Below are 25787 nucleotides of genomic sequence, written 5' to 3'. Positions count from 1 at the left end.
AATTTACTATTAATATTGTCTGCAAGGTCATTAAAATGCAATATGAACAGCAAGAGTCCCAACTCACTTCCCTGGGGCACAACCACTCTCCATCCAAGATGAAATGCTGTGTCCTCCCTACAAAAAAGTCGTCAATCCAGTCACAAATTTCACTTGATACCTGATAAGATTGTACTTTTGACAATAGGTGTAGGTGTGGTACTGAGTCAAATTCTTTCCAGAAATCAAGAAATACTGCATCTACCTGATTGCCCTGATCTACAGCTTTCAATATGTCAAGTGAGAAAAGTGCGGTTGGGTTTCACATGATCGATGTTTTCAAGATCTATGTTTACTGGTACTGAGGAGGTCATACTGTTCAAGACACCCCATCATGTTTGAGCGCAGAATTTGTTCTAAGACTCTACAACAAACTGATGTCAAGGATATTGGATGGCAGTTTTGTGGATCACTTCTTGTAGATGGGTGTGATCTGTGGCCTTTTTCAAGAGCTGGGCATGGTTTTATGTTTGAAGGATCTACAACAGATTATATTTGGAAGAAGGCTAACTCAGCTACAAATTCAGAACAGAGTCTGACAGGGATTCCATTGGGGCCTGGAGCTTTGTTCAGTTTAAATGATTTCTGTTGTTTCTCAACACCACTGATATTAATATCTATTTCATTCATTGTTTCAGTGGTATAATGATTAAACTGGGGCAATTATCCTGGGTTTTCCTTTGTAAATGAACACTTGAAAATGGAATTAAGTATTTCAGCTTTTGCTTTGCTACCCTAAATTTCAGTTCCTGTCTTGTTTGCTAATGACTGGACACTAACCTTGGTGCCACTAACAGCCTTTCCATATAGCTGACTTTTTTTTTCATTCTGTGAAAATCACTTGACAACATTCTGCTAAGGTAGTCACTGAAGGCATCACACATTTCTCTCTTGACAACCAAATATGTTTCATTCAGCACCTCCCTGTGTATAGCCCTACACTTTGTTTTACACCCATAATGCAGCAATTTCTGTTTCTTTAGAAGTTTCTTTACAGTGACTGTATACCATGGAGGTTCCCTTCCATTATGAACTGTTGTACTGATCCAGCATATGGTCAACTATTCTTTTACACCTGAGCCAGAGTTGTTCTACATGTTCCTGCCCCATGCTGAAAGTTTCAAGTTCAAATGGTTCAAATGGCTCTGAGCACTATGGGACTTAACATCTGAGGTCATCAGTCCCTTAGAACTTAGAACTATTTAAATCTGACTAACCTAAGGACATCACACACATCCATGCTTGTGGCAGGATTTGAACCTGCGACCGTAGCGGTCGTGCGGTTCCAGACTGGAGCGCCTAAAACCACTCGGCCACTCCAGCCGGCAGAAGTTTCAAGTTCCTCATTGACATACGACACTACTGATTTTTTATCTAGTCTACTGAACATATATATCATTTTTTGATTGTGTGAATCTTTTTATTGTGCCTATCACGACTAGCATCTCCACTATATGGTGAGTAGCAACTTTCCTTCTCTGGTATTGTTTCTGCTTGTTTTAGTTGTCCTTTGCACTTTGGTAATCATTGTTGCCACAACTGCGTTATGGTCACTGATGCCAGTTTCAGTGTGAATATCCTCAAAGGTGTCAGGTCTATTTGTTGCCATTAAATCCAATATATTCCCATCATAAATGGGGTTCCTATCTTTTCTAGGTAGTTTTCAGAGAAGGCATTTAGTAAAGTTTCACAGGATGTCTTATCAAGCCCACCTCTAACAAAACTGCAATTTCTCAATCAATTGTTCGATGATTATAGTATGAATGGTGAACGTACATACAAGTGAACTGAGGTTACCTCTGTAGTTTATGGTTACATCAGGATGTGATTCGGTGGGCAACAGAAGGTCCAATTATCATTTTATGCCCACCCCTGATACTGAGTCTTGCCCAACAGTCTCACGTGCAGCTTTAGTTCCTACAGCTACCATTATCTGGATTGAATGGAGAGTTACATAATCTAAAGGACCTTGTGTGCACCCCACATACAATGAGCTACATGAATACCAGTCCCTGATGTGTAGTGTACACCTGAAATATTTAGGGGGACCCTGCAGTTCTCAACCCAATGGTCCAAGTCAAGAAATCACAGGCAAGCTTGTCACAGAACCTTCAAAGTCTCTGGTTCTGAGATGAGCAAACCAAAGACCAAGATCAATTCTGGGGTCGATACTGCAAATTGTGAGCTTCATTGGCAGCACTGCATGTGCAAACTGGTATTCTCAGGGGTTTCTGCCGGTCACTGGAAAGATCCAAGAATGTTCTCAGAGCCCACACAACAAGCATGATTTGTTCAAATGTTTGCCACAATCTGCAGTTGGCTGCACCCTGTTCCCTCAATGGCTGCCAGAATAGCCTCTTCAACATACTGGATAAGGCCCCCCAGGCATACACACTGAGTGCACCTGGTGTCCTTTCCTGTCCTTCCCAGCCATTTTCCTAAGGGGTGCCATTGTTCACTGTACATTTTGACTGCCAACAATTAATAGACCCCTACCCTTTTGTGTTTCTCTCCTCCTGACACTGGGCAAAACAGGTTTCTCCAAAAACAGGTGAAGTGAGTGCATTACTGTGCACAGTCTAATATCCTGAATAACATTTTTGTCTCAATGTATGCATAGAAGATTAAATCATTATCAATTTCTACTGAACAATTTACTGACATGATATCATCTTTAAATCTTGCATGCACAAAATATATATTCAAGACTTTCTCACACACGCAATCAATAGCCATAAACATACACATTTGAAATTATTCAGCTTATTACCAAGAACAGGGCACTAATTCAATTGTGTAAGTATAAATTTTTTTAGAATAAACCATTCTAAACAACAAACTTAAGTGTCTAGAAAAAGAAAAATGCAAAAAAGCAATGGGAAATATTATTCAATGCAAAATGTCAATAAACTTAAATTCTTTAATACAATGGATGACAAATAAAGGGAAGCATCCAGAAGACAAGGTCAGATGTCAATGTAACTTTATGCATATAATCACTGTCACTGGGTATGTAAATGATGAGTTACAATCCTCTGTGTTTAGTGCTGTTAAAGATATGGTAAGGTATATAATAGGCACGAATAGTGTCAGATGTTGAGTGATCACTGTAAATACTGCAGAGATGCCCCATACTCATGTAAGATAGCAAAGTGAGCACCTGGCAGTATTTGAAAGGTGCCTCATTGTGGGTCTCCATTTGGCCAGCTGATCAAACCATGCAATATCCAGATTTTTGTGGCATTTATATGTGCCAGTGGCTGATTGTTGGACTGTATGGGAACATGGGGCAGACATGCTGATTGTAAGTTTCTAGTCAAAGACATCTGGCCACCAGATGGGATGACCTCATCATATACACATCTGCTGTCTGAGAACAAGTACTGGACTCCATACTACATTCCCTGTTATTCCACACCATTGGTAGGAGACTAACAGCAGCCAGACTAGGTAATTAGTGTCCTAAGCATTGACTGCCATTAACACAACAACATAAGCAGATTTATTTGGAGTGGTGCCATGAAAGGGAAGCATGAACTGCTGATGAATGGTGTCACAGTTCTGCACTACCCCAAATGACCACTGCCAGTGAGTATGGTGGGGAGAGGTCCTGTTCTTCCAGTGTTTAGGAGAGGAACAGCAGAGTTACTCCAGGCATCATGGTGAGGGAAGCCAGTGGGTATGACTTAATGTCGTGGCAGCTAGCGATTGAGGGTTGAGGGAAATATGATGACACAGTGGTATCTTATGGACATCTGTTGTTGTCCTGTGCTACCCCTCACGCGACAGTATCTCGGTGCCATTTTTCAACATGATAATGCTCATCAACACATGCCACATGCCTCTATGAACTGCCAGCATGATATTGAGGTACTCCTACGTCAAGCAAGATTCCCAGATTTGTTCCAATAGAATATGTGTGGAACCACCTCAAATATTAACTCTGTCTTAGCCCCAGATTACAGTGTATCAAGGACCAGTTACAACAGTTTTGGGCTAGCTTGCTTCACCAAAGGATACAGTTTCCCAATGGAATAGGTACATCCATCCAGGTCACAGGTGAAGCAACATCATACTGTTAAGTGAGCTCATACTGCCACATTCTTTTTAACTTGACTTGATTTTGTAACCACCAAAATAATACCACGTGCCCTCTGACTCCATTAAGTTTCACTTCATTTCCTTCTTCTCCTCTGGGTGCTTCACAATTTCTGCCAGATAGTGTATGTAATCAATATATTTAACTTATTTTATGCTATATGCTATGAGATGCAGTTATACACTTACAGGAATTTAGGATACAACACTCATAAACTCTGTTCAAGACTATGTTAAAGAAATAAAAGAAAAGTTTCAGAAAACAGTTTAGATCTACCATAAATGTATCCATTCATCTGACAGCCATTTTATTTCTGTTAAATGAAAGGTACTTGAATCCAAAATAAAACAAAAAAAAGTAAATGATGAAATGTTAGATCTAGACTGACTAAAAAAATATTACTGGAATAGTAATATCTAATGAGAAACTGACAGTTAAATAGTACTCAATGCCAGTGACAATATCTGGATGGGAACTGAAGTTAATGATTAAGAACTAAAAACTTAGAATATTTATGCAAAAATACAAAGAAATTATTTATATTTTTCATTTTAGGTTCAGCACTGCCAGAACCAGAATCAAGAATTGTGAATGGAACAGAAGTTATGGATGGACAGTATCCATTTATGGTAAATATTAATTTATTTCTCTTTCAAGAATTTACTGCACTTTCTTTAGAAATGATTAATCACTTATGTTGAATATTTATTAGATAAAATGAAAGTCATAGTTTTCTAATGGAGACGTAAAAAGCTGATTAGTGCAGGCAGTGAGGGCGTTCTTACATTAACATCTACATCTACATGATTATTTTGCAATTCACAAGTAAGTGCTTGGCAGAAGGTTTATCGAACCACCTTCAAGCTATTTCTCTACCGTTCCACTATCAAGCAGCGTGCAGGATAAACAAACATTTAAATCTTTTTGTGTGAGCTTTGAGATCTCTTATTTTATTATGATGATCATTCTTCCCTATGTAGGTGGGTGCCAAAGAATATTTCACTCAGAGGAGAAATGTGGTGATTGAAATTTCATGAGAAGATCATGCTGCAATGAAAATCACATTTGTTTTAATTACCGCCACCCCAATTTGTGTATCATATCCATGGTACTCTCTCCACTATTTCACTGTATAACAGATTCAATATGCTTTTGTCCTTTTTGGAGATTGTGGTGTGTTTCATGTCTGAATGTCATCTCTTGAGATATCCTCATGAGAAAAGCAACACCACTGATGAAATGCAGCAGTTCGCCTCCAGTAGTCACTTTTATTCTGTGTACTTTTGTCGGCAGAGAGCTCCACACATGAAGATTTGCCAGTGCTTGAACTGGTGAGTGGAATGCTAGATAATAGTATTGTCACAAGAGATTTACCTCTTATAAAAAGTAATATTAAGTTGTTGCCATTGCCATGTCCAGGGTCCTCAGGACAGTGGAAATATAATTTCTTGTTGCATTATTTAGAAGTATCCATATGAAAATTCATACATGAAAGCAATAACCTATGACACAAGATTGCTAGTCTTATCTTTGGCAAATGAAGCAATTAGTACCATCAATAGATACATATAAACGCATATTAAACTCTTCTAGCTTCTCCTTGGGAAAGAGAGGAAGATAAGTTGGGGAAGGTTAAAAAGGAGAGACAGGTCACACAGGACACAAGATGAGAGGGATTCACCTGTTGTGAGTATGAGGCCTTGTTCTCAGCAGTGTTGGCATTCATAACAACTCCAGTCATTACCCACAACAGTGTATGTGAGCCACAAGTGCTACTAAGAATCACTTTCCATCTAAGACACATCTACGAACAATGAAATCAATTTCTAAGATACACACTGCTTGACAAAACAAATTGAAGGTGCCCAGAAGACAAATTAGCTGTTAATGTAAATTTATACTGATATACATTATTGGTGGGTATGTAAATGATCAGCATAGTTATTCTCTCTGACAGGAGAAATAGCCACCAGAGTGCATTGTATTCCTTACATTTAGCCTTGGTGTCAGACCTGGTGGAGTATATAAGGGGCATGAACAGAATTAGATGTTGAATGATCACTGTGAAGGAAATGGAGATGCTACAATTAGTGTCATACAGCATTATCAGCACCTGACAGAGTTGAAATAGGGCTAACTGTTGGTCTCCATTTGGACAGCTGGTCAAATCATGCAATATCCAAGCATGAGAGGCATTTGGATGAGACAATGGCCGGATGTTGGACTGCTTGGGAATGCAAGGGCAAACATATGTGTTTTCAAGATTCTGGTTGACCATGTCTGATCATCACAAAGGAGGATCATTGTATTGTGCATATCATAACCCCTTCACACCTGCACCTACCATCTGAAGATAACTAATGGATGACATTATGTCATTCTTCACTGTTGGACAGAGACTAGAAACAGCCATACCAGGGTATTACCATCCCATGCATAGGCTGCAGTTAACATCACAGCACAAACGGCTGCATTTTGAGTGCTCCTGTGACTGGGAAGCATGGACTGCTAATGAATGACTGTGTTCAGCAATGAATGCCATTCTGTACTACCCTGGTTGACTGTCATCAAGAAGTATGGCAGCAACCTGTGGAGAGGTCCCATTGTTCCAGTGTTTTGGGGAGGCACAGAAATGTGCTTGTGCCATGGTATTGGCAGCCTTCTGAAATGACTTCAGGTCATGGCTTGTACTGATGAGGGAACTCTGAAGGCACAACAGAATGTCATGAACATATTATGTTCTCAATCATTACCTCTCACACAATAGTATGGCGGTGCCATTTATCAACAGGGCATTGCCTCATCCACAAATGAGATGCGTCTCTATCATCTGTAGGGGTCTGGGTTGAGATCCCTTTTGTTGTCAGGATGACAAAGTGTAAGATACAGTGGAGCAGGCTGATCAGCACACTGTATGCTAATGATATAACATCAGCAGAATAAACATTTGTGTGTATTCTTCTCTGTGGTGGTGCCCTGGCCAGTCGCACTGCAATGTGTGGCCTCAGAGTATGCTGACACTATATCAGCAATTTTTGGAGGACATCACCCTAGCAGCATCTGTACACATAAACATGACGGCAGGCAGGCAGCAGGTCTTTTTGCGGCCGACGTAGCCCATACAGCAAGCTTTGCTGCCCAGGGCGGTGGATGCCAAACAATTACATCTGTTCACCCAGTGGCCTGTTAAGCACCACTGCAGATGACCTTACAGCATAACTGAGAAGAGACTTTACTGGCATAATTCACTATGGAAATATGACAAATGGAGTGACAGTGACTGTAATAACTTTGTCTGCAACATCACGAGTCATTGCCATCATCTCAACATGCCACCTCACCTCTCCAACAATGAACAGATACACTGCATTGGTGTGCGCTCTCCCCAGTTAAAGGCTAACAGAATTTAGCACTTCAGATTGTAAATTGTTTGCTTCATTATAAAACTATTTTCCTTCTTTTCCTTTTCTTAACTTCTGCTACATAAATAAAATTGCTGGAAGTGAACTATTAACCTTCAGTGTAGTTTTACTAACCCACCATTAGTCTGAGGTATTTTTCTTTTATTTAAACTATCTTTCTTTTAAATTAGTGGAGCTGCAATTACATGCACTTTGTATGCCTTCTGAGGGGATGTGTTACAAATTCATGTTATTTTCAAAGTAAGTTTGCATACTTTAATGTCTGATATGGACACATGTGTAAACTGCTCTGTCCACCATTAGTTTCTGGACGTGGACCAATAGAATTAAAGCTTTCATATATGTATTTGCAGTTCAGTTGGCAACACATTTATGATTGGTGCACCTTGCAACATTATCTCACTTGCAGTTGTTGCAGAAACAGAGTTCTATTGAGTTCGGTTGTACACTGCGAAAGATTGATTTTGACATGATGTTTATCAAGGAAATTGAGTATGAGAATTGCATTACAGAATAACCATCACCATCATTGGCAATGCTTCCATGTATTCTCAAAAACTCTTAGATTCAATTCTGTAGTCAAGCTGTGTGGTCACTAATGAGTTCACATCATTGTTATCTACTCCATGTAACATGTATCATGGAGACCTAAGTCTTCATTGCTCTGTTCTAAGCATAACAAGCAACATTCCATCTCTCCAGAAGTAAGTGCCCTGTTTTCTTCTACTGGGAATGTCTTCCAATGGGCGATGAATTCCCATTTGTGTTGAATGGATGCATTTTATGGTAATGTTCCCTTTATTTCTTATTACTGCACTCTTGTGCCTCATGATCAACTCAACCACACTCATAACAGTCTGGTTGGTGACATTGCTTCTGCAGATGACCCTAACCTGATGATCATTGCACCATTTTGTAGCAATGTCAGTTTCTTCCAACCATTTGGTGATCGTATTACCATATTTTATGGACTGTAAGATGCACTTTTTTTTTCAGAAAATTGGCTCAAAAATTTGGGTGTGCCTTATATGTGAAATAAAAATAAAAATGTGTAGCATTGGATTTAAAAGTCCTACCAGTCTTAAAAATGGCCATATATTCACTGTCATGGGAAACCTGTCTGTATCTGGCAACATTGGACTCAACTACTGTGGCAGCAGCAGTGCACCAATGCAATGAACGTGAGTTGTGGGGATTCAGAAGCCTGCTAACACTGCCGCCCCCTCTCCCCCCTCCCCCCCACCCCATCCTGCTATCACAAACCCATAACACTTGTCTAGCCTAGCCTATGATGCATCACTGCGGTACTGCAGTCTACGGTGTAGTGAACTTGAATTGAAAGTGATTTGTGTTATCAGTAACAGTAAAATATTTTTGTTAGTAGCTAGTTTTGTAATGGAAAAAAATAAAAGATATTCATATGATGTGGGCTATAAATCAAAAGTAATAACATATGCAGAAAAACATGGAAACACAGCAACTGGGCGGCATTTCAATCCTCCACCAACAGAAAAAACCATTCATGATTGGTGGGCTAGTAAAAAAGAATTGCAAAAAATGAGGAAGACTAAATGTGCAGATAGAGGACAGAATGCAAAATGATCAATACCAGAAGATGACTTGCTGAAATGGATTCAAGGACACCAAAATGGCATTGGAATTAATACAAAAATGATTCAAAAACGTGCTTGTAAGCTAGTGCTACAGTAGACTTTAAGGGTGGAGTTGGTTGGTGCTACAGGTTTATGAAGCTTTGTGGACTTGGCATGCAAAACCAAAACTAAAATATCTCAGAAAATGCCACAAGAGTGTGAAGAGAAAATATTATCTTTCAAGCACTTTATTATTCAACACTGAAAGAAAACCAATGTGGAACTAAGCCAAAAGAAAACCAATATAGAACTAAGCCATAAAGCAAATATGGATGAAACTCCTCAGACATTTGATGTGCTGAGAAACAGAACTGTTGCCATGAAAGGTGCTGAAACTGCAACTAAAAGTTTACACGAAAAAATGTACTAAACTGTTGTCCTTTCATATTGTGCTGATGGTACTAAAGGTAATCCAATGATTATTTTCAAATGCAAAACAATGCCAAAACATTCTGAGATACTGACTAGTATGGCTGTTCATGTACATGACAAGGGTTGGATGGACAAGGCTGGTATGGAATTATGGATTGATAGAGTGTGGGAGAGAATGAAAGGTGCTTTATTGAAGAAAAGTACTCTTCTTGTGCTAGGACAGTTTAGTAGTCATTTGAAAAATTCTGTGAAAGAGAAACTGAGACAGAGAAATACAGAGCTTACTGTTATTGTGCGAGCACTTACTTCCCAACTGCAACCTCTTGATATCTCAATAAATAAACGATTTAAAGCGTATACGAGAGAATGGAGCATATCGATGATGGATAAACCCAGCATGAATTGATGCCATAGGGAGCTTTAAAATGACCTACAATCAAACAAAACAATTTAAATGCATAGATAAAAAAATCTGCTCACCAAGTGGTGGCAGAATACACACATTAAAGACAGTGGTAATTGGCAAGCTTTTGGAGCCAGTGGCTTCTTCTTCAGGCAGAAGGATTGAAGGGGAAAAAGGAAGAGGGGTGAAGGAAAAGGACAGTAGAGGTCTAGGAAAAGGGTTAGATTTCAGGAAAGTCACTGTGAACTGCAGGTCAGGGGAGACTTACCAGACGGGATGAGAAGGAAAGACTTTCCTTCTCATCCCATATGGTAAGTCTCCTCTGACCTGCAGTTCTGGGTGACTTTCCCAAAATCTACACCTTTCCCTGGATCCCTCCTTCACTCCTCTTCCTTCTTCCCCCTCAACCCTTCTGCCTGAAGAAGGAGCCATTGGCTCCAAAAGCTTGCCAATTACCACTGTCTTTAATGTGTGTGTTCAGACCCACTTGACGAGTAGATTTTTTTCTATACAATTAACTGATTGTTTTCATTGTTATCTACAATCAAACAAGTGTGTCATGGATAACACTGTCATGGTCCAGAGTAAGAGATAACATTACTGTTATATCTTTCAAGAACTGAAGCTTAAGTAACACTCTCAGTGGCAGTGAAGACCATCTTAAATATCAAGAGGAAATGATGACAATGAAGTGGAAGAAGTCCAGAAGTCCAAGTGACAATTTTCAAAGATTTTAAAGGCCAGTTCAGTTTTATAAACTAAGACTTCTTTTTTTATTCTAACTTTGCACTCTAATAATGAAAATGGTAAAAATGTTGTTTCTTAAAAAACTGCTTAAAATAAAGGCGTGTCTTATATTGAGTAACATCTTATAGCACATAAAATAAGGTAGTTTCAGCCAGCTCAAATGGATTCCCCATCCTGACTCTACATGACATGTCAGCAGGGGTACCATGTAAGAAAACATCTAGAGCCCTGGTTTTAGCTTTACACAAGGTAACTCCTTCAGTTTCTGTCCTTTGTGACAGCTCAGATGTTTGTACATTTATTTCTTGGATTTTACACAAAAAAAGGTTCCACTGACTCATTAGACTTACTTTCTCACTATAAAATCTTTCTCACTATAAAATCTTGCACTATTTTGGATCTAGTAGCACTGGAGGAAACCATCAGCCAGCTCCTGTAATGTTTGTGCCTTGTTAAGTACCTCATGAGATTACATGTGTTTTAGCTTTGCCCCTTAACAGCAAGGTAGCCATAAGCAAACATGTTTCATTCATCCAATTGCGCAATCCAGCACTAGCTAATAGAGCTTTAATGAACACAGTGATATCCCCTATTGTTTTCCTGAAAAAAAAAGCATTACCACATTTCCTGTCGACAGATCAAGAGGAGGGGAGGGATGATCTTAGTTTCTTCTCTCTCTGATAATAGCTGCTATACCACAGTACGTAAGATTTCAGCTTGCTTATGCAGATCTTCATTTTGCTGCTCATAGCTCCTCATACATTCTTACTTGCTCTGTAAAAGCAGTTTCACCTGTAGTGACAGCATGTGTTTTCATGATTTTTTGTATTCTATTACTGCCATTACATAAGAAAGATACGCGAAAACTACACTTACATTACACACAGCAATACAACAAATTAATTTCTATGCTGGATCATAGCCCAACTGTGGCTCTGATCAGCCTTCCACCAAGTGACCAAACCTTCTACAAATGTAACACGTAGTTGGTAATGACTCAATGCATGGCAACTTGTGACCCCACAAATTAAAAAAATTGCATTCCCTGGCATTAAATGTATTTCCTTGATATTTACTCTAAACAATAAATGTCTTCAGTTTCCTATGACTTAACAAATGACACTTTGAGACTATGACTCCACATGGCCACAAACAATTACATAATCAGAAAGGCCAAAGGAAAAATGCTTACTCACCACACTGCATTGCATCAGGATGGAGGTCCAGATAGTGATGGTGATGCTGCAGACATAGTTGCACTATGGCAGTGGCAGCCAATGTATACACTTCTGACTCCTATTTGTAGGGGCCTGGGTTGGGACCCTTGCTTTGTCACTAGACATAGTGTGGAATGCAGTGGAGTAGGCTGGTTGGCATACTGGGTGCTAATGACACAAGATTAACAGAACAAGACCTTTTTACATTACTCTTACAGTCGTATATTCTTCCTTATGGCAGCACCTTGGCCTGTGTCAGTGCAGTGCACAGTCTTAGAGCATGCTGCTGCAAACTTTGGAGGATGTCACTCTGGCAGCATCCATGTAAACATGGTATTGGGCAGGTGGCAGGTCTTGCCGTTGGCTGATGTAGTCCATACTGCAGAGCACTCTCATGGACAGTGCCAAAGGGGTGTGCTTGGGTAATCTCTCAGCAAATCTGCATAGTGTGGGGATAAACAACACCACAGCCCTTCTACCAAGGAAGGCCGAGGATGTCAATGACTGCTTACAGGTACTAGTCGAGGGTGTGGCGGTTAGTGCATCTCCAAAACACTGTGACAGGCTGATGGTGCTCTGAATACCATCAGCCATCAGTGTGGTTCAGCAGGCTAGAGATAGGAGTCTCCAAGTCTTCTTATCAGTGCTCATCAGTGGTGAGAGGTTGGCAGCTAACAGACAGAGAGCAGTTGCAAAGTCAGAAGTCATTTTGGAAAACTGTAGCAATCCATCATAGGTTCGGCCTTGTAGCTGGTGTACTGCAACATAATTTATGTGAAGGTTCAGAAGCCCAGGTATTTAATACTGTAAATATGAAGAAATGATGTTATGCCTGGCCAGTGATGACCAAATGTCGCCTACTTTTCTGAGCCCATCCTTCATCACCCCTCTATTTTGCAAGCATGCCTTTCAGGGCTTCAGCTTGTTGCCTTTCCACCATATCAGCAGACTGACAGGTGTTCTTGTGAAACTTTTACTCTCTCTTATGAAATCAAGCTGTGCTGTCTCAGTGATGTTATGTCTTCTCCGCGCTGAGGTCATGTTGCTGGGTTTGCGATTCAGGTGCCTCGCTCGCATGAGGTGAGGCTATATCTCTTCTGAGTTTGCTCTGTTATTCACAATGTCAGTTTTCTGCCTGTTTGTCATCTGATTGCGATGTGGGGTATTGATCTGCCTTGCCTTGGCTTTGTCCTGCTGTGTAACAGATCTGCTGGTGCGACATTGAAAAACTCCTGTCGCCATCAAGATCTGAAACAGATCTGATCCCAATAGAATATGTGTGGAATCAGCTTGGATATCAACTCCATCCCAGCGCCAGTATCCAGAACATCAAAGACAAGTTACAACAGTTTAAACCAGCTTGCCTCATGATAGGATACAGCTTTCTTATGACACTCATCATAACTGACACACCGGGCCACAGGGGTTGCACTGTCTTATTGATGGTAGGCTAATACAGTCAAGTTCTTTGTAAATTTGACTCAGTTTTCTGATCACGTTGCCTACCATTCAATCCATGAAATTTCATTTTGTTTCCTCCTCCCTTTTTTGGTGTTTCACTCAGTCCTTCCACTCTATTCAAAACCAAAGGGCCACAAGCAGTTCTGGGGACAATGCTGCAAATTGTGAGCTTCATTGAAACTCCATGCAAAAGGCTGGTCTTCTCAACCTTCTCTGCCAGTCATTGGAATGACCCAAGAATAGTCTTGGAGCCCAGATGATAGGCATCATTTGTTCCAATGTCCACCACAATCTGCAGTTGGTTGCATCCTGTTCCCTCAATGGCTGCCAGAATAGCCTCTTCAACAAGTTGAATGAGGCCTCAAGGTATACACACGAGTGCACCTGGTTTCCTTTCCTGTCCCTTGCCGCCATTTCCCTAATCATTTGACATACATTTGAACTGCCAACAATTAATAGATTCGTAACCTTTTACATTTACCTCCTCTTGACACCAGGCAGAACAGGTTTGTCCAAAATAAATGAAGTGAATCCCACTGGCTCAGTTTCAGTTTCAGTGAAAGACAGCACCTCAAACTTGTTGGTTATGGGGTTAGTATAGCTCCCTGCACCCTCCTTTGTCTCCAGATACCCTGTAAAGAAAGTTGAGATCTACTAATGACATATCACTGCCAGTCAAAAGGAAGAACAAGGACAGTGCCCACACTTCCTGCAGAAGAGACAGGATAGTACTCAAGATATCATTGGCATCACTGGTACACGACTCTCATGAACTCTTCCAACACACCGATTTGCAGCAGGTGCCAATCATTGGACAGTATTCAGGGCAATTTCCAGATAGTTATAACTGTCAACTAACTAATCGTGTGTTTGACAACAGCATTCATAGTGGGGCTGCACTGTGGCTGCCGCAGTGTTTTACAAGGTAGTGAACAAATAACATTTACTTAGCCTTCTGACTATCTTTTACTTTGTTGAGCTAAAACAATTACTAATTCCCTATTAAAACTAAAGCAGATGCAAAATGAGATTTCTATTAAGGCAACAAAAAAATCGTTTAAAAAATATTAGCTTCCTAAAACTTTCTGAGGTTGATCGTGGTCACTAACAAATTCTAAAACAGAATTAATTTGTGATAAATATAGATAATATATGCTCCTATGAAGGAGAAGGCTAAATGTAACAGAATATGTTTGTTACAATACCTGCTACTGTAACTAAATCACAAATGCCAATTCAGTACTATGAATTAGTTTATGCACAGGACACTGGTAGTTTCCAAAATTCTCATAAATGTATGTTTATTTGCTTTGATTATATATAAAAACAAAGATGAGGTGACTTACCGAACAAAAGCGCTGGCAGGTCGATAGACACACAAACAAACACAAACATACACACAAAATTCAAGCTTTCGCAACAAACTGTTGCCTCATCAGGAAAGAGGGAAGGAGAGGGGAAGACGAAAGGAAGTGGGTTTTAAAGGAGAGGGTAAGGAGTCATTCCAATCCCGGGAGCGGAAAGACTTACCTTAGGGGAAAAAAAGGACAGGTATACACTCGCACACACGCACATATCCATCCACACATACAGACACAAGCAGACATATTTAAAGACCAAATATATGTTTAAATATGTCTGCTTGTGTCTGTATGTGTGGATGGATATGTGCGTGTGTGCGAGTGTATACCTGACCTTTTTTTCCCCTAAGGTAAGTCTTTCCGCTCCCGGGATTGGAATGACTCCTTACCCTCTCCTTTAAAACCCACTTCCTTTCGTCTTCCCCTCTCCTTCCCTCTTTCCTGATGAGGCAACAGTTTGTTGCAAAAGCTTGAATTTTGTGTGTATGTTTGTGTTTGTTTGTGTGTCTATCGACCTGCCAGCGCTTTTGTTCGGTAAGTCACCTCATCTTTGTTTTTATATATAATTTTTCCCACGTGGAATGTTTCCTTCCATTATATTTATTTGCTTTGATATACACCAAAATTTGGGAAGCTCTATTCTTTGGCAGTAACTATAAGTTGCAAATGTTGATTTGCTATGAAATAAGTCATTAAAAATTCTGATAACTTACAAAAAAATTTCAAAAATATAGTTTTGCAAACATCCAAAAACTCTCAAAAATAACCTATTTCTGACCTAATTATGCAATTAAATTAGAGAAAGATTGTTTTGCATGAGAACAGGCTTACTATTCTCGAAAATTTTAAAAGAACAAGTAGTTTTAAATCCACAGTTGATGATAACAGTACTTTTTTATAGTGATACTTGCAAATGTTCAAAACTTCTCAATATATCGCAATACAAATGAGTATCAATACAATCAATGAAAGAGTTTGTGAACCAATGGGAACAGTCAAGTATAAAGGGGTAAAGTATATGTGTGATGCATATGAAGATTTGGGTCAGATGGGATATGTGCTTGGACAGCGAAGGCGGTTAAGGTGACCACTTGTGTAAAGTGAGAAATCTGGGTTTGACTATTGGTCTGGCACAAATTTTCACCTGACACCACTGAGTTTGCTCAGTGCCTCCGAATAGCTAAATATAAGATATTTCTTTCGTCAGTAAAATATGTAAATATAGAATTTCAAATCAGCACGAATCTGGCACATGGCGTCTCACACGAAGGAAAATTCCTAAGTGCAATTATGATCTGAAATTATTTATCTCATATTACTTCAAATACTCATTGTTTTTCCACCCCAATGTATTTAACACTGAATACACAACAGTAGAAGGTAGTCACTATTTAATGTTACAGGATAAATTTTTTTCCTGGAATAAAATTTTGCTGTTTACATCAAACATACATCTTATTTTACTCAGTTGAACTGCCAGCAATTTTAGTTTTAAGTCTTTTACATGTCGGGAAACTTAATTTTCTCACAAACAATGCTGAATGCTGAATCACACTCTTGCACTGTTGTTAGCAGCCATATTTTTTTTTCTTAGAGACAGTCACCTTCTCATACATAATTCGACACTTTCCCTTTCATTTACATGCTGTTCTCCAATACGCCAATAACATTTCAGTGTACCTAGACCCAGTTTCTGACAAAAAGCATCTTCAGAATTACCAGCATTCACTGTGACATGCTAATGCTAAACACTTTCTCTACTGACCGCTTTTCATACATATTGACCACTGATATTTTTCCATCTAGATTGCATTTATTTTTAAAAATGTGGCCTATTTCGGTCCTATATGAATATCTGGTTACAAGAGTATCCTGTACAATTTATGAGTACATCACAGAACAACATTTATTTTATATTGTCAAGTGTTGTGGCATGTAGATTTACTGATAAACTGGAGAGGTTACTATTGTAAATGATGTAGCCAGATCTGAAGATGGTTCATGTGGAACTGAAACTAGTCTCCATTTTAAGAAATATGACAATTAGATGCACAATAAAATGTGATATATAATAGTTGTTGATTGCTGATTTTCTCCAGAAAGACAATATGTTAATTTTTGTGAATATTGTCCACTGTTCATACTCTGATGAGATAAAATGCTATGACCACAGATGTTGTGAACATGTGCTACAGTAACAAAGGTATATAAGCAGAGCATTGACAAATGGAGAAACATTCTACTAATGCACTGGGCCACATATGGAGAAATCCACTGCCATAAGTGACTTTGACAAAGGACAGATTGTATGGAGCAACATCTGGAAGAGAGCATCTCAGAAATGGCAAAACTGGTAGGCTGACAATGTGTAGTTGAAGGATGTGAGGCAATAAGTAGGTGACAAGGTGTTGGACATCCATACTTCATCATTAAACATGGAGTAGAGGGCTTTCCTGCTCTATAAAGCAGGGTGGATGGAATCTAATGACTGAGTGCAGTGCTGATGTGGGCATTTTGGAGTACATTGTTCATGGAGCTTTACAGCAGATGACTCCTGTGTGTTCTCATGCTGACCCAACAACAACATCACTTGCAATTGAAGTGGGCACAAGACCATCAATATTGAATTGTGAGCCAATGTGTTGCTTGGTTGGATGAATCAAGTTTCTTGTTACAACAAGTCAATGGATGTCTACGGATTTGCTGTCATCCAGATGAACAGTTGGTTGAAACATGCAACACACTATGGACAAAGGTCAGTGGAGCAGTATTATGCCACAGATTACATTCAATTGGGCTCCAAAGGGAACTGTGGTAGTAATCGAAGACTGAGCACTAGGTAAACATTATGGTGAATCACTTGCAAGCCTTCACAGCTGATGCCTTCTGTGACAATGGTGGCATCTTCCAGCAGGGTATCTGTTCATTTCACAAGGCCAAGATCAAAGACAGTCTTGCTGTGGCTGCTCGTGTGTGATTGTATATATGTGTGTCAATGTTGGCACTTTTGCTACAGAAAGAGCAAGAGTTTGAAAGCTAAAGTGTGTAGTGTCTTCTGATGCATGTTTCTATGTGCCAAATATCAGTCTGCTGTTGGTGAGTGGTTGCCTTTCATTTATTTTGTGTGTTATTCCAATCAACACTCTTCAGTGTTAACTATATGTATTTATGATTCATTTCCTTAACTAACAAATATTGAAGAAGCATGAACTATTCTGATTTAGCTGACAGTGTATCATTGTAGTGTCCTAACACAGAAACTTGAGCATCACTCCTAAAACAAGAAAGAAAAACCAATTTCATACCTTATCACACAATAAAAAAGTATGAATGTGAATGTCGAAAAAAATCACCATTTTGCAGTAGGCAACAAAAACAATAGATTTTGATTCAAATTGTCCAGCCAAGGAGTATTATCATTTTTATGCACTAAGAAGAAAATACACTTGTGCTAGATGTATGGAAAGTGGATACTAATTGTTTGGTAATATTTAGTAATTGACACTTGTTGCAGATTTCTCTAAGAGTTAATGGAAGCCATAACTGTGGAGGTACAGTTCTGAATGAGGAATGGGTTCTTACTGCTGCACACTGTGTGTACCGGTAAGTGGTAAGTGAGCAGTAGTAGTTATAGGGATTGCACACATGAAACAAATCGTAATAAAAAAAATATGGTATTCACTCAAAATGCTTATACACTGTGATACCAGATTGTAACTGCACCCCCCCCCCCCCCCCCCCCCTCCTCCCACTCCCCACATTATTCCAATGTTGCATTATGAAACTTCGGTAAGCAGACTTCTGTGGGGGGTCAAAAAATGAAAGAAATACAATTATTAAGAACATCTACTGAAAAACGTGCCTGGCTTGCAGAAGTCTGCCATCTGGGCAGGCACTGATTCAGTATTTGCTGTCAAGGGAGAGCTCTTAATTTGTTACTGTATCAACCTTCACACAACCAAATATAACATGTCACAGGTGCCTATGATTTTAATAGTAATAACAATAAAAGGCATAAAATGTTTAATAATAATAATGATGATGATGATGATGATGATGATAAATTGTTGTAGAAACTACACACACAAATAAGTATGTGCCTACAGTGTATATCACTTTAATGAGGAAACATTCAGAAGTTCAACACACAGTTTGAGTATAATGCCAGGCTGAATCCACTACAATAGAGACCTGAGAGCAGAACCAAGTTAAAATGTGAAAACTCAATAACAAAATGAAGCCATGTCCACTCTGCTCTGGGATTATACCAGGTAGACTGCATGTCAGTCCCTCCACGTGGCACTGTCTGTTGGCTGCCCACACCAAATCTGATACAGTGCTTTCTTCAATATTTGATCATGTTCCCACCTTCAGGCTGGACCTTTGCCACTGGGTGCTGATGTGGGCAAGGTGAATTGGAGCAATTCATGCCGGTACCTCGCATCCCATTACAGTAGTGGCAGCCAATGTAGTTATATGATATGAGTGGTAACATAGGGTTATCACAATCCTCTCCCATTGGAGGGCAATTGTGAAATTGTGTAACCCTAGCATATCTCCTCCTCAGCTTGGGATGCCGCATGCTACCCAGCAAAGTGACAGCTGTTTTCTCCTGAGCACAGTCTATGGGGACTCTCGGTGTGGGCAGGGTTCCCTGTTGGCTGCATCCAGAGAGCAGGCCACTGGCAGCAGTGAGTCGATCATGGGTGGCTGCACAATGGTGCAAGGCCAGACATGGAGGGCACTGAGACAGAGAAGATGGAATCTCAGACGTCAGGAGAGTGGAAGGCTTGGGAGGTATGTGTGGGTGCAGCGGAGGTAAGTCCTCAACCAGCACGCATAGTTGCTTGCAATGGCAGGCTGTCAGTCCAACCTCCTTTTGCAGTGTGAAGACTCACTGACCCCACTGGGCACAGACGACCACTCGAATCCAACAGTCGTGGTGACCAAAGGTGCAAGCCTAGATGGGGGTCTATAGTGCGTAATGTGGTGACAGAGGCACCTAGGCAGGTGTGGGGTGGACAGCAAGAAATTCAGCTCCATGCACAGTTTGTACCTGTGCAGTAGCTCATATAGGCTCTTCCCAATGGTTGGCATGGATTTGTAAGACCTAAGAAACAGTGTGGTGCCTCTTCGGTAGGGGCATCTCTGATGTACTTCTTCATTTGCATTTTGAAAGTCAATAGGAGGCAACTCCCTCCCTGTTGAACTGATGGTAAAATGGGGGTGCTCTGACATGGTGGATACTAATTTGTGCACAAAAATCTCGAAAAGTCTGAACTGAACTGTGGGCCATCATCCATGACAAGGGTGTGGGAGAGGCCTTCTGTGGAGAAGATCCAGGTGAGGACCTGCACCATTGATTCTGCTATTGTGGAATGACAATTATGATGTATGGAAACTGGGAGCAGGCACCTATGACCATCAACCAACATGTGTCCAAAAAGGGACCTTTGAATTCTAGGTAGATGTGCTCCCATGGTTGTGGAGGTTCCGGCAAGCAATAGTGCTGGGGTGCAGCATGGTGTACTGCACACTTGGGACAAGCAGCAGTTAGATGTTCAATCTAGCAATTGAGTCTTAGTCAGGAAATGCGTTGGCAAACCAGCATCTTTCTTCCCTCTCCCACTGACCATGGCGCAAGAGACAAAGGATGTCCCACCTGACAGACACCGGGATGACCACTCATGCCACTGCCTCTTCTGTTGTTGTAAAATTACACCATCAGTGAAAGCAAGTATATGGAGCAGCACAAGATAATTACAGATGGACTCAACATCTGAGCCATAGGGAATTCCAGCTACCCCTCTGAATATGCTGCCGCACCTAGTGGAGAACAGGGTCTGAGCTGACAGCACATGTGTCTTAGGACCTTCTAATAGAGAAATCATCCACAGTTCACTGAGCTTCTTCATTGAGGTAGAAACAAGCGATTTTTTCCTTGTTGGAACTGGGGTCAACAACCATAGGGAGATGCGAGAGAGCATCTGCATTGGAATCCTGAGCCATCAAGAGGAAGTGGATCTCATAGTAATAACAACTGAGAAATAGTGCTCACTGCTGAAGTCTATGTACCATCTTGTCCAGCAAATTCACCATGGGGCTAAAGAGGGACACAAAAGGCTTCTGATCTGTGACCAGGTGAAACTTGGTACCATATAGGAACACTTGTAACTTCCTGATTGCATGAATAATTGCAAGTGTCCCCTTCTTGATTTGAAAAGAACTCTTCTGGACAACATTGAGCATCTTTGCATTCAGTGAAACTGGCTGTTCTGAACTGCTGAAATTGTGATGGGCCATTATGGGGCCCCCAGGCCATATCTGGATGCATCCGTAGCCACAGCAAGCTGTCTGCCCAGCTGAATGGTGGCCAGGCACAGAACCAAAAAGGACTGGGCTCCATATTTGTGAATGCTCAGTCACATGTTGGTACCCAAAGAAATGACACATCAATTTTCAGTAACTGATTTAGAGGATATGCCACAGTAGCTCCCTGTGGGATAAATTTGTGGTAATAAGTAACTTTACTACAAATGCCTGTACCTCTGTTACCTTGGAATGTCGAGGGAGGGCCTCAAAAGACACAACATGACTGTTTACTGGATGGTTCTCCTAATGGGGAGTTGTGTGTCCCAGGTATTCAATAGAGGGCTAGAAGACTTGTAAATTATCCAGACTGCACTTGAGACCTGCATCCTGCATGGTCTGAAACAGAAGCCTAAGGTTCCGTAGATGTTCCTCAGTGGTAAAACCTGTGACAACAATGTTGTCAAGGTAGTTCATACAACAAAGAACACATTGTGCAAGTAGCTCAAAAAAGCACTGAAAAAGGGCCAGAGCACTCATGACCCCCAAAACCAGTCAGTTGTACCTTGGGGCATGTTGACTCCAAGTAGTTGTAAATACACCTCTGACAGATCCAGCTTTGAAAAATACTGTCCTCTCTCCCCCCAACAGTGTTGTCATCACTTCTTCTGGATGTGCAATGGGGTATGTAGTGACCATAGATGGTGCCTACCAGTCAGTTTCTTGATAATCACTATTGGTGTAGCCACTGGGTGGATGATGTTAACTCAGTGACATCCTTTACTTTGCCACATAGTGCAAGTGGCATCTGTCTGGCTCTGAAGAAATGAGATTGCACTGAGGGCTTAAGAGTAATGTGCACTGTAAAATCTGCACTATTGCCTGACCCAGATGAAAAATGTCAGAAAATTCCTTTCAAAGTGCATTCAATTCCTGATATGGAACAAGATCAGAAACTACATTAAATGAATCTGCAACCATCAACCCAAATGACATAAAAGCATCCAAATCAAATAAATTTGCCACAAAGAATTATCCAGCACAAGGAAAGTAAGTGGGCAGACCACCACCTTGTATGCCATTTCTGCTGTAAACTGTCCAAGAATAGGGATTTATTGTCTGCTACAACTGACAAGATGGTGCAAGGTAGGAGAGAACAGAGGGGAGCTGAGGCACAGATACATGTTAGAATTAATAATCTATGCCATTGTACCTATATCCACTTCTAACTGTAGGGGTGTTTCCCATTAATAGTCACACTGGTGAACAGCTTGTTAGAAACAGTTGCAAGATTGTTGCACACAGGGCTGACAATGTTAGTGTCCATAGAACGAGAGGTTGAGGCCATAACCTGAGCTGACTGGGCATGGCATAGCACTTCGATGTGTCTGTCATTTCTTCATACAGTGGTTTTAAGAAGACTAATGCTTAGGGCAGGCCAGCTATCACATTGAAAAAACAAGCAGGGTAGGAAGACAGGCGCTTCAAATACGCCAGTCCACTGTGGATGTGTTTGTACGGAGCACAACAGCCTGGTGTGCTACACTGCTGTGATGTGTGCTTCCGAAGCTGTGCTGGACTGCCAGTGACAACCTAAGCTGACAGTGACCATATTTGCTCAGGAATGCAGGTGATAGCCCACCACACAAGAAACTTCAAACAATTGTGCAACAGAGAGGACTTCTTCCAGAGTGGGGTCTTCAAATTATAATACCAGTTGGTGGACTTCTGTATTGGGAGCCAATCAAATAATAGCATCTGTAACCATTGCATTAATGTAAGATGCCTTAGAATAAGAAGTAATGACACAGCACTTTTGATTAAGATCTTGAAACTCTGCAGTCCAAACCTGATATAATTGCTTCCTGCACTGCTAAAACTCCACTCTTGTAGAAATAATATGAGTATGCTGGTGATAAAATGACACCAAGTGATATGTTTCAGCAAATGAAAGCAACAGAGGATCCTGAAGAGAGCTAACTTTCCTAAAAACTGGTACATTTGGGGGTGATATCCATGACAGAAAGAGAGCTTTGATGGAATCAATGTCCTTTACATTGAAGGCTGTGAAGTATTGTTGTAGATATTTCTCATATGACTCCCAGTCCTCAGCAGCCTCAACATAAGAGGGGAAAGAAGGTGGATGAGCCAGCCATCACTGAGCTCTTGCAAAGGGGCTGATCAACACACTGTCCAACATGGCTGTGTACTCCTACTGTTTAAATTCTACATGCCTCTGCCCTTCCAGCTGCTGCTACAGTAAGCTATGAAGCATAACCTCCAAGGACTTGCCTGTCAACATTGTTAAATCAACTAAAAACTTATGTGAACAGAAAATGAGGTGCCAGTTGAGAAGGCACATGCATTCTGTTTCCTAATATTTGAAGAATTCTCTATCAAAATATTTTTGAGACTGAAAAATTGTTGAAACGTTTTAATGCCATCAGATATAAATGATATACATATGTCAGTGCCATACAACAGCAGACTACACAGTCTGCATAATACATAAAACGAATATCCCATACTACTCTATAAAATTCTAAGATTCTAAGTTAAACATTACACTTTAAATTTTCAGTCAGCATTTCTTTGCTGCATGTGATTTGAGCATCATTCAGAGACACATCAAATGTTGCTCTAATCTATTTTATTTTACTTTTTACAGACAAATGCTTTAATATCATTGTCTGGTGTTGGTATACAAATAAAATTATAATTTTTAGTTTGGGCAATAAAACAGGAGCCACATCCAGTACACTCTCTATGCTGTAGTCATCAATGCTAAGAACAGTATGTTGCAGATTTATCTCACTTTGAATAAATATTGAAACCTCTCTGTAGTTTTGTGTTTGTTTGCAGAAAAGCATACACCCAAAACGTTGAGAAATAAGGTAGTTAATTTAAAATTCTAATAACAACTTAAAATACAGGGTGATTATAATTAAAGTTAAACTTTCAAACTGCTGTAGAAATAACACCACTGGTCAGAATGACGTCAAATTGCAACAGAATATTATCAGAGAAGGGGGAAATATATGGCAGAGGAAAAATAAATAGTTACAAAATAGAGCAATAGATGGTGCTGCAAGCATCATAATTTAATAGTGGTTGGATACAAATGACAAATGAATCATACAACAATGCCTAGGGTGTATGTCTGAGAGTCAAACAGTACTACTCAGTGTGCATGGGTGTACAGGTGTGATACTGTTAGTTATGTAGCCCATGCACCACAGCAAGGTCATATCACATTGGATGAAAAAAATCGGTTTTTAACTGCCCTGACGCCAAAAACTGCATAAAAAGCATCACTCACATCCGTTTTTAATTGTCCTGAAGCCAAAAACTGCATAAAAAGCATCAATCACATCGGTTTAATTGTCCTGAGGCAAAAAAACTGCATAAAAAGCACAAGTTAAAATCAAATTGGGTTATTAATTTCCATGTGACTGGCACAAAACATTCAACATGCTGTCCACCATTTTCCGCAACAAGTTGAAATCGAGAAACAGCATGTTCCACAACTGATCAAGTGTTTCCGGGGTCAGGTTAGAATGTGTTGTGCAGTGCATACAGCTAAGTTTGCAATTGGAACGCTGAACCCAACATCTTTCAGACAGCCCCACAGCCAGAACTCACAATGATTAAGATCATGTCATCACGATGGCCAGGCTGTAGGGAAATGGCAGCTGATAATTCTAGCATTATCAAAATGGCACTTCAGCAGCTGCTTAACTGGATTTGCAATGTGCAGAGGTGCGCCATCTTGCACAAAAATGATCATATCCACGCATCCATGCTATTGGAGAGCTGGAATGATGTGGTTGCACAAAAGCCACAGATAGCGGTTACCAGTGACGGAACGGGTAACTGGACCAGAAGCAACTGTCTCTTCGAAAAAGTATGGCCCTATGATAAATGATGCCGTAAACCCACACCACACAGTGACCTTTTCAGGATGAGGTGGTAATGGTTGATTTGCATGTGGATTTTCTGTTGCCCATATTTGACAATTCTGTGTATTGACATATCTGTCACATGGAAGTGGTCTTCGTCTATCCACAAAATCTTCCAGGGCCAATCATTGTCCACTTCCATGCGAGCAAGAAATTCTAAAGCAAAGGTTTCTTTCTCTTGCTGACAGGTCAACAGGGAGCAACTCATGCACATGGGTAATTTTGAATGGATAGCAAAGAAGGATGTTTCATAGGATTTTACTCACCATGCCCAAGGGTATGTCCAACGATCGGGCAATTATCCATGCACTACACGTTTGCACACCACCGCTCATCTCCTCCTGCAGTACTGTGGCCACTGTTTCCACAGACATCAAATCCATTCGTTTCCTCCCTCTACCAGGTTGCACACCAAAAGAACCCATCTTTTTGAATTTACAAACCATTTTCTCCAGACCCATTGTAGTCATCGGACCAATGCATGTTTTCAAATGCTTCAGTGTCTGGAACTTCTGCAGAGTGATGTGTGCACAGTCATCATTCTTGTAATACAGCTTTACAAGCAGAGCACTATCCTGCATTGAGACAGTCATGGTGAACATCTGAGACCTGGTGGTCAAGGGAAGGCAGGATTCAGTTACGATTGTGGACGGGGCAGTAATCAGTTACTGCTGGTTCCCTTTTGCAATTACACACATTTATTTTAAAATGGTAAATCCAGACACAGCAATAAAAAAAAGATATCA

At 40.4% G+C, this 25787-nt stretch overlaps 1 protein-coding gene across 1 annotated transcript in view; it reads left to right on the top strand.

Annotated features, from left to right (window-relative positions):
• The window catches only part of LOC124795391 (chymotrypsin-1-like), a 191291-nt gene that overhangs the window by 37195 nt on the left and 128309 nt on the right, over positions 1-25787 (top strand). Inside the window, exons 2-3 of the mRNA XM_047259403.1 lie at positions 4694-4767; positions 18288-18376. Coding sequence (XP_047115359.1) covers positions 4694-4767; positions 18288-18376 — 163 coding nt within the window. The remainder of the gene's footprint in view (positions 1-4693; positions 4768-18287; positions 18377-25787) is intronic.

Source organism: Schistocerca piceifrons, chromosome 4 (genome assembly GCF_021461385.2).
Source record: "Schistocerca piceifrons isolate TAMUIC-IGC-003096 chromosome 4, iqSchPice1.1, whole genome shotgun sequence".
Taxonomy (NCBI): Eukaryota; Metazoa; Arthropoda; class Insecta; order Orthoptera; family Acrididae; genus Schistocerca; species Schistocerca piceifrons.
The sequence above is the reverse complement of the archived record's forward strand: the minus strand, read 5'-3'. Positions and strand labels throughout refer to the sequence as shown.